The sequence below is a fragment of the Rhizoctonia solani genome, chromosome 13 (genome assembly GCF_016906535.1).
Source record: "Rhizoctonia solani chromosome 13, complete sequence".
In the NCBI taxonomy this organism is placed as follows: Eukaryota; Fungi; Basidiomycota; class Agaricomycetes; order Cantharellales; family Ceratobasidiaceae; genus Rhizoctonia; species Rhizoctonia solani.
The window spans coordinates 1,207,149-1,221,484 of record NC_057382.1 but is presented as its reverse complement, the minus strand read 5'-3'; the positions used below and the strand labels follow the sequence as shown (position 1 = coordinate 1,221,484).

Below are 14,336 nucleotides of genomic sequence, written 5' to 3'. Positions count from 1 at the left end.
GTGAACGTTAGGAAACGTTCCCCCTCAGCATTTTCGGAGATGAGGTTTGTGATGAATACCCCCGTGTTCGATTTGAACGTTACCTGCCACTGTGGTGTTAGTGATCGATTCCCGCTGCTCTCAAATAGCAACACTTACCAGCGATGGGCGCGTACAGGTCTATCTCCTCTATCATCTCGAGGCCCGTCTTCAGAGCCACCTTTCGCTTGATGTACTTTGGGGTTTCCTCCAACACCTCGCAGGAGGCGACCGCCGATACAAACGGAGTTGCATCACGAGCCTTGTGACGCAGAGCTTCGAACGCCTGTGCCCAAGAGATTTTAGAATCCTTAGGAAAAGGAACAGTATATGCGTAGTTGAAGAAAGACATTTGGTAGTGTTGCAAGATGAAAGATTGGCTGGATAAGAGTGTACTTTAGGCAGTGAGTGAAGCAGTCGGTACACCGAGTCGCCCTTTATACTTTTCCTATCATATATGCACGAGGAATTCAAGGCAATACCCTCCCTACAAATTTCCACTTTTGCTATTATCCACAATCGACCTGGTCAGCAACTGGCCACCTCGTGTTCTTACTCATAAATACAAACGCTGAATAACCCCGCTTCAAATGCGGGTAAGTGAGTTTACGAATGCATCTGACCTTTGCCTCCGCATTCATTAATGCTGAATCATTGCACGTGTGATTAGTTTATAGCGGGTTGCAATTTCATAGAACGCACCACCACTTTGATGGTACAGATCGGATCATGTGGATGTGTCGGAATAATGACTTCAGATTGGTTACGCCAAGCGCATATAGGAGGCGCGACGTCACTCTGTAAAAGTCATATGACGCATGTGATTTCTCTATTCTTGTCGTATACTGATATCGCGGTCATGTCATGACTTTTTTCTTAGCTTTTGTCACCAGTCCATCCCTTGTCAGCACATGTCAGCCGGACAGCCAACTGACACTCCATTGCGTACTGAGTCATATTACAACCTTCCCAACTCATAACTTGACTATCATCCCCCCGTTCATATGTATATAGGTTATTTTGATATAATTATGGGACAACATATCTACTCGATGGGCAACCGACGAAACATTTCCAGGGATGAGAAAAAGATGGTAGTACAGATGTCGCGTACCATGTCAGGGAAAGCGGTTTACCCTACAACGGGGATCAGCGATCGCACGGTTCGTCGAGTAAAGGCGCTAAAACAACGGACGGGAGACGTTGTGAGCCATAGCCCGTTTGCTTGTTGCAAGCGGGAGCTTGACGGATACGGTATTCGTTTACGTATGCATAATTACGCTAAACGTCAAATACATTACTTGGCCTCGGACCGGCGCATGCAACAAAGGAAAATGAGAGATTATCAAATGAGGAAATACACATACGACCAGGACCGGCAGATAGAAGGGTGGGGGCCGGGGAGGCGGAACGCCGAACCGGGGTGCCACCGGGCCGAGCCACCGAGCGAGCTGGTGGGCAGCCAAACCCGGTCGTATGCCAACAGAAATGGTGTGGGTGTGTGGAATCGCAGAAAAAAAAGGGGGGGGACAATGGGACGGGACAAGCTCTGCTGCGTGTGCGTTGAGCTCGCAGTACGTAGTAAGGAAGGGAAGTGGACAAGGTGCACAAGAGCCGGAACGCGGTACTATAAACAACGCGCAAACACGATACATAGTCCGTGACAAACGGTACCGGCTCCGGCCTGATCGGTCCAGTATAAGTTTTGCGGCCTCTGCAGGTTCCGTCTCAAAACTCCACGTATTCCAATAGCTCACACACTACAGTACCTACTCAAACGCCTGGAAAATCAGCCAGATTTACGCTTAGGGGAGCTGAAAATGACACTTGAAACTGTACGTGGTGCGTACGTTTCCGAGTCAACAATCTCGCGTACACTCGCCCAATAGGCGTACGGTGATAAATCAGTAAAATCTATTTATTTATTTATTTATTTACATTATTACTCTACAAGACTGATAAGGCAGCTTTTGAAACTCTTTACAGAATCCTTTCTAACCGCTAGCCGCTGTGTACATGGGCTTGAACTCATCTTTGAGCTGGGAATAGCGATCAGATTGACCCCACTTCCACATATCGCCTCCAACTCTCATCGAAATGTGCCGAGCAAAGAATATTACGGGCGCGGTATCTTTTTTAAAAAAATTATTCTCCTCGCTCAACACCGGCTTTCGCGAAAATATACAAGCACCACCACTCACCTCGTCGGGGAACCACGAATTGTAACTCAAGTCTCCGCTAACGAACAGAATGGGTAAAATCCAAACCGAGATACATTCTTGAATCTTTTTCGCAATTCGGGTCTCGAGTTCGCGTAATTCGGCATCAGTAAGTGTGCTTTCATGACGGATGCCTAGTGGATAACTAAGTATCTGAAGACCAGTTTTTGTTACTATCGACCCAGCTGACCTCCAAGGTAGGAATTTCATCGACTGCGCCGAGAGTGTATCTGTACTCTTCCTGAGCATGGATACGAAATGAGCTGATTCATACACCTCTTCTTTGGCGAGAATCTTTTTGCAGTGCTCGTTCCATTGATCGAAATGAGGCATAAAGTCGTGGTGCTGGCTGACATTCGCGTCCATTGCACCTTTTCCAAGCTTCTCCTCGCTGTATATGTAGAAATGTCAGCATACAACGCGTGTTGCCATGGTCATAACGGCTGACGAGTGACGCACAAATACGGAAACATGACTTCCTCCTCCGTCTGGTGATGCTCGTGAACTACATCTGCCTGAATAAATACGTAATCATAATCCGGCTCTGGATGATAGTTATACATACCACCGCCCGGCAGAACTTGATAAATGAGGGTACGTCGGCCTCGGTGACATTTGGCGCATGGTAAATAATCGCATTAAATGAACGAATAATGATATTGTGCAATGCAGCCATGCGAATGGCTTGCATTTCGTGAAGGCTCTTCTGCCAGTCCCCGGGAGGTGTTGGGATAAGCGGGTAGGGGTACGAGACACTTTCCATGAGAGACGAATGTAAAGGATTGACCTGCACTGGCACTGCTCTGGATTTTTTTTATAGAGACGTGAGCGTGGCGGGGCGTTTCCATAAATGAGTATTGCACTCCTGTTGATCGGACATGAACTCTTTGACACCCCACGTTGATCGCTTGCCTTGATAACAGGAAGATGCAAGTAACACATATCTCGACTGGACACCGAAAGTTGGTTCCCGATAAATATTTGTATCCTGTATATCACAATCGTTGGTATTATCCCCTTGCTGTGATCCGGTAGCCACTTCACTTGCGGTTTATGACCACACCATTTGCACTGGTATGAATTTTGTCTGGTCGTAGATAAGATAGACCGCGTGTATGCAACGCATGTCTCAGTCTCAGCCCATATCCCCCGATAGAATCATTCTAGTCCCTCAGGGCAAGACGGAGTCTGCAATATCTGATTTCAGGGTCCGAAAGGGCCAGTTTTGAACCTCAACGTAGGCTAAATAGCACAGTCGCGCTGAGAGGCCAACCGTACGTGCACGATCGTCCGAGAATAAATTCTCAGCGACCCAAAGGGTATTCGTCAGGTACATCGGTTCGGCTTCAATCAAAGAATTATCAAAAAAGAAAAAAATTACCGCACTATTGCACGGGATTGCTTCAAGCACCCGCAGCTGGAGGTCATTGGTCGGTCTCCCAGCCCCTAGATATAGCACAAGGCCTCAATCCCCGCGATTCAGGGCCATTTGCACCTTCAAATTTCATGCTCCACGCTCAGGATTAGATCTCCGAACCTGCACAGTAAACGTATATATGATAATTCCCTGTTTGACATATTACACGTAATCCATATTGATGCGTTTTATAAATGTATACAACCAGATTATGATCAGAGCAATCAATCAGCCCACAGAAAGATAGTTAAAGGCCATACATAGATTTGAACTCGTCTTTTAGCCGCATGTACTTGTCGCACTGGCCATATTTCCACATGTCGCCCATAAAGTTTATCACAACGTGTCGTAAAACAAACATAGCTGGTGCAGGAACCTTGATAACCTTTAGTTAGAACTGAAATGTACGAAGTAGCCAAAAACTCCATACCGGTGGGAACCATGAGTTGAAGTCCAGATCGGTATTGACTACTATCAAGGGGCATTCCATATCGAGGACTGCTCATGAACCTTTGCTGCAATACGCTTCTCAAGTTCACGCAGCTCAGCTTCGCTGAAATGCTTCTTTAAGACAGAAGACTATAAAAAAGGTCTTGGATTCTAATACTTATGACTTGTCATGCGTTGACTTACCTCCAGTGTTGCAATCTCATCCACGAAGTGAGGATGTAGTGCGTCCATACTGGCCCTTAGAGGGTTCAAGAATTCAGCCGCGTTGTACGTGGTCTCCTTCGCTACTATACTTTTACAGAGGCCCGACCATTCGTTGAACTTGGGCATAAATTCTGCGTGCTGCGTGATATTGCCATCCATAGTGCCCTTTCCAAGTTTAGCTTCACTAATAGAGCTATTAGAACACACTGAGGAAATCGGATGACAGTAACTTACAAAGCAGGAAAAGCCGTGGCTTCTTCAGTAGTATGGTGCTCGTGTAGACTGTCCACCTACATAACACCGGTCAGGCCCACGATTCTCGAACTAATTGGAGCAGACTACATACAATAGCTAGACAATACCTCATGAACCCAGGGACATCTTCTGGCTCCACGTTGGGTGCATGATAAAACACAGAGTTGAATGCCCTGATAAAATGTTATGGATTCCCGCCATTCGAATTGCATTGAGGTCGTAGATGTTATTCTTCCAGTCTCCAGGAGGAGTAGGAATCAGAGGATATGGATACCCTACCATGGCTTGGATGAAAGCAAAATGCCTTGACGGCTACCACTGGCGCACCTTTTTAACCCTTGATGAGCTGAAATCAGCGCCGTACCAAGGTATCACCCACAAATAAGACTATTGTTGAGTGCGCAGTGGTGAACAGCCACGACCGTGATCCCCGAATGTGTAGGTGGTGATGGCCGAGAAGCGCTCGGGCTCCAGAAGTGGGCACGCGCAGATAATCAGCGTTCTTTCCATTGCTTTACTTACTCCGTTCTCCACATTTGTTTTGATAAAATCCACCCGGCTTAAGCTCAACAGTTCTCACGTATGGCACATATGTATACCGTAGAGATGTCGTTTGTTATTAAAGCACTGCGACTGCGTCCAAAGGCTCTCGCGATCGTAGCATTGTGGTTCTGCCCTTTGCAGCATTAATACAGATTCTAGTCCAGTTACATGCATATCTGACCGATTCTCAAGTATTTAGAAACTTCTATGCTCAGGCCTATATATTGATGACCTACAAACGTTATCTTTCAACTCGACTAAAAATAGCCATGTGAATCGTGATGGACAGACTATCGATTCCAATGAATACAGTAGCGTTTCTACGCATTTATTTATCGAAATCCAATAGATATCATATAGAAGAGTGAAAATGTCCCCGTGGGAAAAATTCTCCCGGACATAATTATCAGTAAGGCGTGGAACTCAGAAGTACCAATTTTCTGTACACAAGAGTCGTGCCTTTTATATGGAGTGCCGGTAAGATCCGACCGCTGTTTGAATGAATCTGTATCCTCAGCTCACTGTTACGCGTCACCCGATTGCAGATTTTCGGGTTCAAATTCTTAGAAAATCCGAATTTGATGAGAATTTCCGTACGTATACCTTGAGGGCTCAGCTTGCGAAACATCTGTATTCAGCATTAGATTATAACGCTTTGCGAGCACTGCGACTAACGAAGGAAACTTCCTGCTCATTCGACGAGTGGCAGCGCAAGTTACCAATTTAGTCGACGAGCTATAGAAATAATCAAGGCTAACTACCTACTGGCAAAGAAATTAGGCGGCCATATTCAAGCAAAACGGACCATTGATCAATAATCATCTATTGGGTTCCTCCACCCGGTGTATGTGTACGTTCCGCGTAGCCACATTATGCAGTTTGCTGGCGTCACTACTATTGGCTTAAGACCATATTAGGCTTAGTTTCCGATATCCAAATCTGATTCTGGATCCACCACTTGCACATGTGCTTCGGTAGTACATGTAAATCTCTTCTCCTACCCGTGTATGTGTAGGACTAGGTGATTCCATCGTTCATGCCGTATATGTATTGTCTTCTTAGTTCGAGTCATGATTTGGAGCCTCGAGGCCGGGCCGCAACTCCATTGTTCTCAGGCTCAGGGTGTTGTGGCTAGTGTAGATCTGGCCAGGTATTTGTAGCCACATCAGAGGTCGTAGCCACGCCATCCTGCCTCCTAGCCACATCGTTTCCCCACAATCTTACTCTCGAGCATTCACATTTCCCATCAGATAGCCCACTAGTTATGCCTCCTCAGCAACGTGGCCAAAGCCGCGGTCGCGGAACACCCCCTGGGGGTGACCGTGGTCGTGGCTCAGGCTATCGTGGTCGTGGAGGCGACCGAGGCGGGGGTGACCGAGGTCGTGGCAGTGATCGCGGTGGCCGTGGTGGTGATCAAAACACACAGAGCCACAGTAGGGGGAGAGGTGGCCCACGCGGGCGAGGTGGCTCCGGCTTTGCTCCGCGCTACGAAGCGGCTGTTGTTCCTGAGTATCATCCTGATCCTGAAGAGGCAACCGGAGTGGATGCGCCCACAATCGCTGACGGTGTTACGACTGTTGGTGTTCGGAGGCCAACTGCACGTGGTACTGCTGGCCGGCAGCTAACAGTCACCACTAACAACTTTAAAATTACTCTACCCGAGGTGACGCTTCATCACTATGATGGTCTGTGCCTATCGTGTTTAGTTCGTCAGTATGCTTATACAAATTTGAATTATCTCGATGTATCATAGTCGGTAAGTTCTTGGTTCAATCTCGATAGCCTTTGCTCATAATATTTTGCATAGACATCAAAACGGATGTTCCGAAACCGGTCAAATGGAACCTAGATGTGATTCGTACGCTTCAAGAGCAGGTCGCCCCTACCATCTTCACTCCCCGTACAGTATATGATGGGCGCAAAAACCTGTTCGCCAGCCGGTGTCTGCCTCTTTCAAGCAGGGATGGAAAGATACAAACAGTATGCATATGGGGTTATGGTCTTTAACTAAACTTTATGACATATATTTTGTCCAGTTTGATGTATCGATGGAGCCAGCACGTCCGGGAGGAAGGCCGCCTAGAGTCTATCAGGTTACACTCAAACACGTTGCAACAATTAATCCGGTGTACGGATTTTTTGTGTGTATATGCGTGTAAACTACTAATTTTGCATGATTGTAGCCTTCTTCAAAGGTACCAAGAGGGACGACAATCCATAAGCAAGGAAGTCCTCACCGCCTTCACTGCAGTGAACGTTGTAGTCCGAATGGACCCAATACTGTGAGCACTTTGTGTCTGGTCTGCTAACTTCTCTCAATGGGCATGTCTTGTTGTCTAGGCGCTATCCATTCAACGCTCGTTCGTTCTTCACTAACAAGGAAGTCCGTCCCATTGGCGGTGGAATAGTGAGTTACTATGTCATGGTCAAGCCTTTTTACTCAGATGTTCTTATAGGAGCTATGGCGTGGATACTTCCAGTCCGTCCGGCCTGGAATGGCTTCGATGCTTATCAACATCGATATTTCGACGGGTGCGTAATGACTTTGATTATGGACCATTTACTCATTGATTATTTTTCAGGAGCAATGTACGTGAATCGTGCTAATAGAAGGCGTTTCTGACTCGTATCATAGGCATTCTCCTGGACCGATGATTGGGGTGTGCCAGCAAATCTTAGTCAACAATAGTCCTAATTCACTGGTGCCTGGTCAGGGGCTTTCCGGTAAGCAACAAAAATTAGTAGTTGATGTTATCTAAAAATGCCCTTTAAGACCGCGATCGACTCAAACTCGAACGATTGTTGGTAGGCGTCCGTTTCGTTACGACTCATAGAGAACGGAGTGGCCAAGTCAGCAACAGGCCCAAGGTGATAAGAAGGATTACTTCTCAAGGCGCTGACACGCTCCTGTTCACAAACTCTGAGGGAAATGAAATAACGGTTGCTCACTACTTCCAAACGCTTGGTATCAATCTTTCATTTCCTAGATATACCTGCGTTGAAGTAAGTGACCTGTACTCCCGTTGTTGCGTTTGCTTTATTTATAACCTAACCTCCAACAATTTAGACCGGGTCCGGGGCGGCATACCCTATTGAGTTATGTTCAATTATCCCTGGACAGCTTATGAAGAGGCAAATACCTCCAGAACTCATAAGCTCAATGCTAGCGTTTTCAACAAAGGTTTGTAGCTGATGCATAGTTTTCTTCAAAGAATTTATTTGAAAGTCCTGTTAGAAACCTAAAGAGCGCCTAAACTCGATTGTTGCTGGTCACTCGGTGAGCTCCATTAAAATTCGGCCTTTGTTCTTATCTGAAATTTCTCTGGAGGTATTACAATATGGGCAATCTGGTACGTTGAATTATTCACGCATTTTGATCATGAGTTAATTAAACCCGATACATAGAATACATGCGCCAATTTGGTATGGCTGTGAGCCAGCATCCAGAGAAGGCTCTGGCTCGTGTAATTCCACCTCCGGCCCTTAATTATGGTCCCAATAGCAAGTCTAGGCAGATTGTAGGTTTATTTGAGGTTTATTTGAAGTGTTTGCGAATGGATTAATCTGCTCTCAGCACCCAAAAGACGGGTCCTGGAATGTTCGCGACCAAAAGTTTTTCAAGGGCGCCCAGTGTACGGGGTGGGCATTAGTCATATACGATACACGTAGTATCCGCCAAGGCGATGCTCAGGACATTGTGAAGGGCTTAAAGGAGCAAGCAGACCTATTGGGTAAGCTAGTGGTTATCTGTTAGTTCATGGCTTGACATTGTTGCTGTAGGTATTCAGCAAATCTCAAACGATCCGCCTATTGTATTCCCCTCTGGTAAGCAAATTTGATATTTGTGTTGCAGTCCTTCTCATTGATTGGTACATTTACAGCCCAGTATCTGGACGTGGGACAGGTAAAGTAAAATACTCCCCTATGCGAATTGTATATTGACTAGAGTTTATGAAGCAACTCCGCTTGGCAGGGCAACAAGTGTATCAAAAAACAAAAGCTCCACCAAGTCTTATTGTGATTGTACTTCCAGAAAGCTCTGCAGAACTGTATCAGGCAGTTAAACAGTATGTTAGATTTGCTTCTCAATTTGGTTCAGTTATTCTAAAAGATACTCTTCAAAAGCTTTGGAGATGTTACTGTAAGATATAGGCATGACCTCTTCATTCCGCAATGTTTACCGCCCTACTATAGCAAGGCGTGGCAACCCAATGCCTCAGGTCAAATAAATGCAGGGGTGCTAAGCCTCAATATTGGGCAAATGTATGTCTGAAGTGAGTTGCTGACTTTATCATCTTTTTGGATAGCCAATTGACTATCCGCTATAGGATCAACGCAAAACTTGGCGGAGTAAACAATGTTCTTGACCCAAATGCCCCCAACCTAAGATTCCTTGTAGACGCTGCCAACCCACCAATCATATTGGGTAAGTCTTGTATAATATTTTATGCTCCTACCTAATGGTATTTTCTTCAGGCGCAGACGTGATGCACCCTGCTCCTGGACCCGGGGCTAAAGAGCGCCCTTCATTTGCAGCCTTGGTTGGGAGCATTGATTCTACCGTGGCGTAAGATTATCTAGCCCAGTCATACTGCAGAGCTATCTGACAAATTAACCCTAGTCATTATACGGCTGTTAGTCAGGTTCAACAATCCGGGTATGCAGTGCGTTTGTGGGACACCCTTCTCAAACTGACCATTTACTAAGCCTTGAAATTATCCACAACCTGGAGAACATGGTCTACGAAGTGCTTGGACGCCATGCCTACTGGAAGTCAACGCAAGAAAAGAAGAAATAGCATTTCCCAGACGGGTGATTTATTATCGCGACGGAGTATCAGGTGAGCCATCTCCAATAGTCAAATACTATATCTCTAAGCTCCTGTCCAGAGGGCCAGTTTTCAGAAGTTCTTGCCACTGAGCTTTCCGCTATACGAGGTAGTATTTAATTGCCATCTCACGGTAGGTTTGTAGCTGAACTAGAAACATTCTAGACGCATGCAAGCGCCATAATTGATCCTACCATTACGGTAGTGGTTGTTGGTAAGTTAATCAAGGTTCAAATGGTGAGAAGTCTACCTCACGCCTTAATTTAGGCAAGCGACATCATCAGCTCTTTTTTCCGACGCACGGGAGCGAGGACAAGAGTGGAAACTGCCCGGCTGGGACCGTTGTGGACGATGTGTACGTAACTATGTATACTTAAGTCTTCATATATCCTCTGACTGCGCATACAATTTAAACCTTAGTGTTGGCCATGTTAGTGCAATACTTCAAGTTTCAGCTTCGAAATATTAACTCCTGATGATAGCCAACAGAGTTCGATTTTTATCTCCAAAGCCACGGTGGGCTCCTTGGAACATCACGTTCGTCGCATTACAGGTGTGTCACACATACTCCAAACATATTTAATATTAATTCAATTTTCTGGATAGCGTCCTTCATGAGAACCACTTTACTGTTGATGGCATACAAGCCGTATCATATGCTCTGTGTCATGTGTACGCGCGGGCAACCCGTTCCGTTTCAATCCCTGCCCCTGTTTATTGTAAGCACTGGCCGTTTTCGTGTCCATCCGGTTATTCACATGAGACACATAGATGCCGATATTGTGTGCGCGCGAGCCAAAAATCATTATGATCCATCTTTCGGTTACGCCTCAATTAACGATACCGGAACTGAAGCAAGTGGCGAAACCGGTGCTGCTGTTCAACGCTTCCAGGATAACTTCAAGCAAGCTCATAATGGGCAGCGCTATAAGATGTAGTACGTAGAGAATTTGTTAACCATCAATCTTCCACTAATATTCCCTGTTATACAGTTTCCAATAAAATTTGTGTTTTACTTATTTTACTGAAAAGTGGCGCGGAAAGCGTCCGTTGGCTTTGCGTTACAGGAGGATTTATTGGAAATCCGTATTTGCGAATCTTATGAATAGGATCTAATAGTGTAAACAAACAGTACAAAATCTTACAACGATTTCTTCTCAATCGATTGGTCTACTGAGTGTAGGGCCTTCCACTCCCAAGATCCATGTATGTATGCGTGTACGGCTATACAGGGAAACCTGTCACCACGATGCCGAGTGTCAACCGGCCGGTGGAGGAACACAAGGCGGGGACCCAAGACACAAGCACGACTCACAGGCCGGGGAAATCCACGCTCAAGATCGCGATAACAGAGAATAGGGAGGAAATGTGGGAGGAAAGACAAGGCGCGCGTTGCTTGACCCGTTTGTCAACAGGGCGTGATTTATGTTGGTAATGGTAATGAGGCGGTGGTCACGTAATTGGAGCGATGGCCACGTGACCTCTGTAAGCGCCGGTCTCTTAGGCTCTGCAGGCTATGTCCCACCACCTCATGTTTCTCTTGGATACATCAAGGCCATTTTCGTGTTTGAAGTATATTTTGGATGTAGTAAATTAAATCAATAGCTTAATAACCTATCGCTCCTTTGATAATGGGTGGATATTGGACTTAATAATTGAATACACTTGGATGTAATACTCAGAAGCATGATAGCCACTTTGGGCCATACATATCATGTTACTCCCAGATATTATCTAATATCTCATCAATAGAGAACAGGCCATCCACTCGAGAAGTCGAGCAAATTGATGCCCAGCAATGACCCAGTGCTGGTGTAGTAATCTGACCAAATACATATAACATTTAGTTCTGATGACAAGGTAATAATTTAATATGGAACATACGGTAGTCTATGACCCAAGCATCTGAGTCCTTGTAAACGTGTTGTCCACCAGGGCCAATGATAGAATCGTGCGTAGAGAGAATCAATGTTCCTGTATAGTGAAAGTTATTCATCTTAGGTGCCTGGAATCCAATGAGCGGTTAAAATTCGTGCTAACCTCCACCGGAAGTAAGCGCGACGCCAGCCTGATCAACATAAGGCCCGGTAACACTGTAGGGTGAGGTCAGAATAAAGACAAAAACATAATCAAGTTTGGCGTTTGCCCAACCTAGTAGAGCGCCCAACGCGAACATTGTAGGTTGATGATGTCCCCCAGAGCAGCATTTGTCCCAGCTAGTGAACAAGTAGTAATAGTTGCCGTTCTTACCAAGATGGGAGCTTCGACTGCCCCTCCTCCCGCTGCACCATATAAATTCAGTCAACCGCCCATAATTTTAATTGCCTGCGACGTACCTGTACGCTTGGCAATTGAATAAACGGTAGAGCTAGAAGGCTTCCCAGTGCTCGGGCTCAACTGAACACTGAATTCGGCTGAAAATCAGCCAACAGAGGGGCATATGTACTGACAGACTACTTACAGCTTGATACCACTCCAGTAGGATCCGAACGTCAACCACCAGTTGTTACCGTCTAAGTGACCTTTGAGAACGGCTTTGTGGCATGCTCAGGGACTGGGACTCACCAATAATCAGGTTGGGGTCGATCGCCTGAACAGTGTGTTTATTAGCTACATATGAATATAGGTTTGGTTTCTCACATTATAGTCATTAGAAGTGCTAGTGGCAAGGACCTGCCCTTGATGCGACCACGAACCGGGAAGGCCAGTAGAGGACTTGGCGAAGAAGATGGCAGAGTTACGACTGCCAAAGGTAGAGGTTGCATAGTACAACTTATCGAAACGCTCTCATCTCAGTCCTATCTACGATCGTCGAATGTGAAATAACCCACGTAGAATTGCCCGTTCTTGTATGTACAATCGGGTGCCCTTTGGCGGGTACTTAGCGAAGAAACTGACGAGTTAAACTGGCCTCTTACCAGATATCCTTATCAGTTCCGCCTGTGTATGGGTAATCCAAGTTGCCTGGCCAGGCGACCATACAGTACCGACCAGGGTCCAGTTAATCCTATCGATGATATGAGTGAGCGAAGCGACAAATTCGGAGATCTCGACTCACCTGTCGGTCGATGTGCGAATGGGGATACCAACTCTACACAATTTATCTATTCAGAAATGCCTTTAAGCGTATAGTAGACCAAAAGGCTCACCCAGTAGCTAAGTAGTGGCGGCATTAAGTAACCCAAAATGCACACAAGCAAAAACGAGCTACTTACAGAATAGGAACCATTTACCAGCCGAGTCCCGGCACATAGTAGGGTCATGGACGTCCAAGCTCCCAGTAACCCACCTATAGGTTAGTCTCAGTAATAGTAGCGACCGTGTAATATTTTGTATGTTTACCAGGCCAAGGATACGCGAGCACGCCGCTCACAAGTGACAACGCAGATAAGGCGACAGTCGAAAACGAAAATTTCATGGTGAGTGTCGGTCCAACAATAAAATTGTTCAGTTGAAAAGAACGCCATCTTATATACTGCTTCGTCCCACTAGTAAACCTACAGTAGCTCTAGAACCTTTTGGCTGTGTATTCCCCATGGCGAAGTTATTGTCCCAGAAGGATCCATAGGCCCCACGAGTATCCACAAGAGCTGGTTCCAACCATATGCTTATGGAAGAAATGTAGAATACTCGAAGCGAATGAAGGAACGGGTGATAGGAAGCTATTTCGAAGTTAACAAAAGGTCGCTATAGCCTAATTTAGCCCATAAACCGGGACAGGTGATGGTCGGCAAATAGATCGAAGTTGGGTGAATTCCAGCTGCAGTTGAGTAATTGATCCTTAGTTCTACCGAACCTGCCATAACGAAGGTCAGTTATGCGACTGGTACTCGGAGTAATACACAAACATAGTAATAGAAGGTATCACTCACGTGGCTGGAGGCCCAAGTTGGTATCATTTACCATGCAGGACGCGGTTGACGAGCCCGATTGGGAGGTTAAGAACGCATGAGAATACTTACATTAGTTCTTGTACTCTTGTCGTGCTGAAGTAGGCTAGTTCCCCATGTAGGGCAATGTCCGAATTCACCTAAAAATGTTGGGTTGGTCCCTAACAAATGATTGACTATCGCCGATATGGCTGCTCGTTCCTGCTTGCTATATCCAATTTAAAAGAGGCTTGAATAGTCTAATTAGCGTTGACGAGTGTAAATGCGTAAAGTATCCATACATCTCTTTTGAGGGAGCCGGGGACGTCCTGTTTTATTACGAACGCTGCAATTGGTAGGTGTACTTAGTGATAGCAAACTGAGAAGATTCTTACCTATTTAAGCATCAGTCAGTTCTCGCTCCAGGAACAATGTAATCAAGTGGCAACACTGAAAACTTGAATAATCCTGGGTCAAGGATCGTTGATCATATTATGGATTCTTGGAGCTCTGCCCTCACATGCAGTAGGCCA

At 45.8% G+C, this 14,336-nt stretch overlaps 4 protein-coding genes across 4 annotated transcripts; 1 reads left to right on the top strand and 3 right to left on the bottom strand.

Annotated features, from left to right (window-relative positions):
• Positions 1-24: 24 nt before the first annotated feature.
• RhiXN_07213 (uncharacterized protein) lies at positions 25-3,000 on the bottom strand (the record flags this gene model as incomplete). Its single annotated transcript, XM_043327029.1, has 7 exons — positions 25-83; positions 139-304; positions 2,220-2,371; positions 2,412-2,478; positions 2,514-2,628; positions 2,697-2,752; positions 2,803-3,000. The coding sequence occupies 7 exons, from the start codon at positions 2,998-3,000 to the stop codon at positions 25-27; spliced, it is 813 nt and encodes a 270-aa protein (XP_043185501.1).
• A 901-nt stretch (positions 3,001-3,901) lies between these two features.
• Positions 3,902-4,845, bottom strand: RhiXN_07212 (Hemerythrin HHE cation binding domain; the record flags this gene model as incomplete). Its single annotated transcript, XM_043327028.1, has 7 exons — positions 3,902-4,030; positions 4,085-4,125; positions 4,179-4,233; positions 4,288-4,492; positions 4,543-4,598; positions 4,655-4,736; positions 4,838-4,845. 7 exons carry the CDS (start codon positions 4,843-4,845, stop codon positions 3,902-3,904), a joined length of 576 nt encoding a protein of 191 aa, XP_043185500.1.
• A 1,525-nt stretch (positions 4,846-6,370) lies between these two features.
• On the top strand, positions 6,371-10,936 carry RhiXN_07211 (protein argonaute 2; the record flags this gene model as incomplete). The annotated part of the gene is made up of 31 exons (XM_043327027.1): positions 6,371-6,791; positions 6,914-7,086; positions 7,143-7,234; positions 7,290-7,388; positions 7,447-7,513; positions 7,563-7,638; positions 7,689-7,695; positions 7,742-7,766; positions 7,821-7,830; positions 7,880-8,109; positions 8,174-8,287; positions 8,342-8,383; positions 8,435-8,456; positions 8,512-8,624; positions 8,681-8,837; positions 8,887-8,931; positions 8,988-9,010; positions 9,064-9,173; positions 9,218-9,247; positions 9,301-9,369; positions 9,435-9,532; positions 9,583-9,673; positions 9,728-9,763; positions 9,814-9,853; positions 10,100-10,148; positions 10,202-10,289; positions 10,355-10,364; positions 10,417-10,487; positions 10,541-10,653; positions 10,706-10,871; positions 10,927-10,936. 31 exons carry the CDS (start codon positions 6,371-6,373, stop codon positions 10,934-10,936), a joined length of 2,697 nt encoding a protein of 898 aa, XP_043185499.1.
• A 743-nt stretch (positions 10,937-11,679) lies between these two features.
• RhiXN_07210 (glycoside hydrolase family 43 protein) lies at positions 11,680-13,186 on the bottom strand (the record flags this gene model as incomplete). Its single annotated transcript, XM_043327026.1, has 12 exons — positions 11,680-11,756; positions 11,819-11,939; positions 12,185-12,216; positions 12,271-12,338; positions 12,396-12,447; positions 12,500-12,524; positions 12,575-12,677; positions 12,766-12,802; positions 12,853-12,941; positions 12,993-13,025; positions 13,084-13,090; positions 13,150-13,186. The coding sequence occupies 12 exons, from the start codon at positions 13,184-13,186 to the stop codon at positions 11,680-11,682; spliced, it is 681 nt and encodes a 226-aa protein (XP_043185498.1).
• Positions 13,187-14,336: the final 1,150 nt, after the last annotated feature.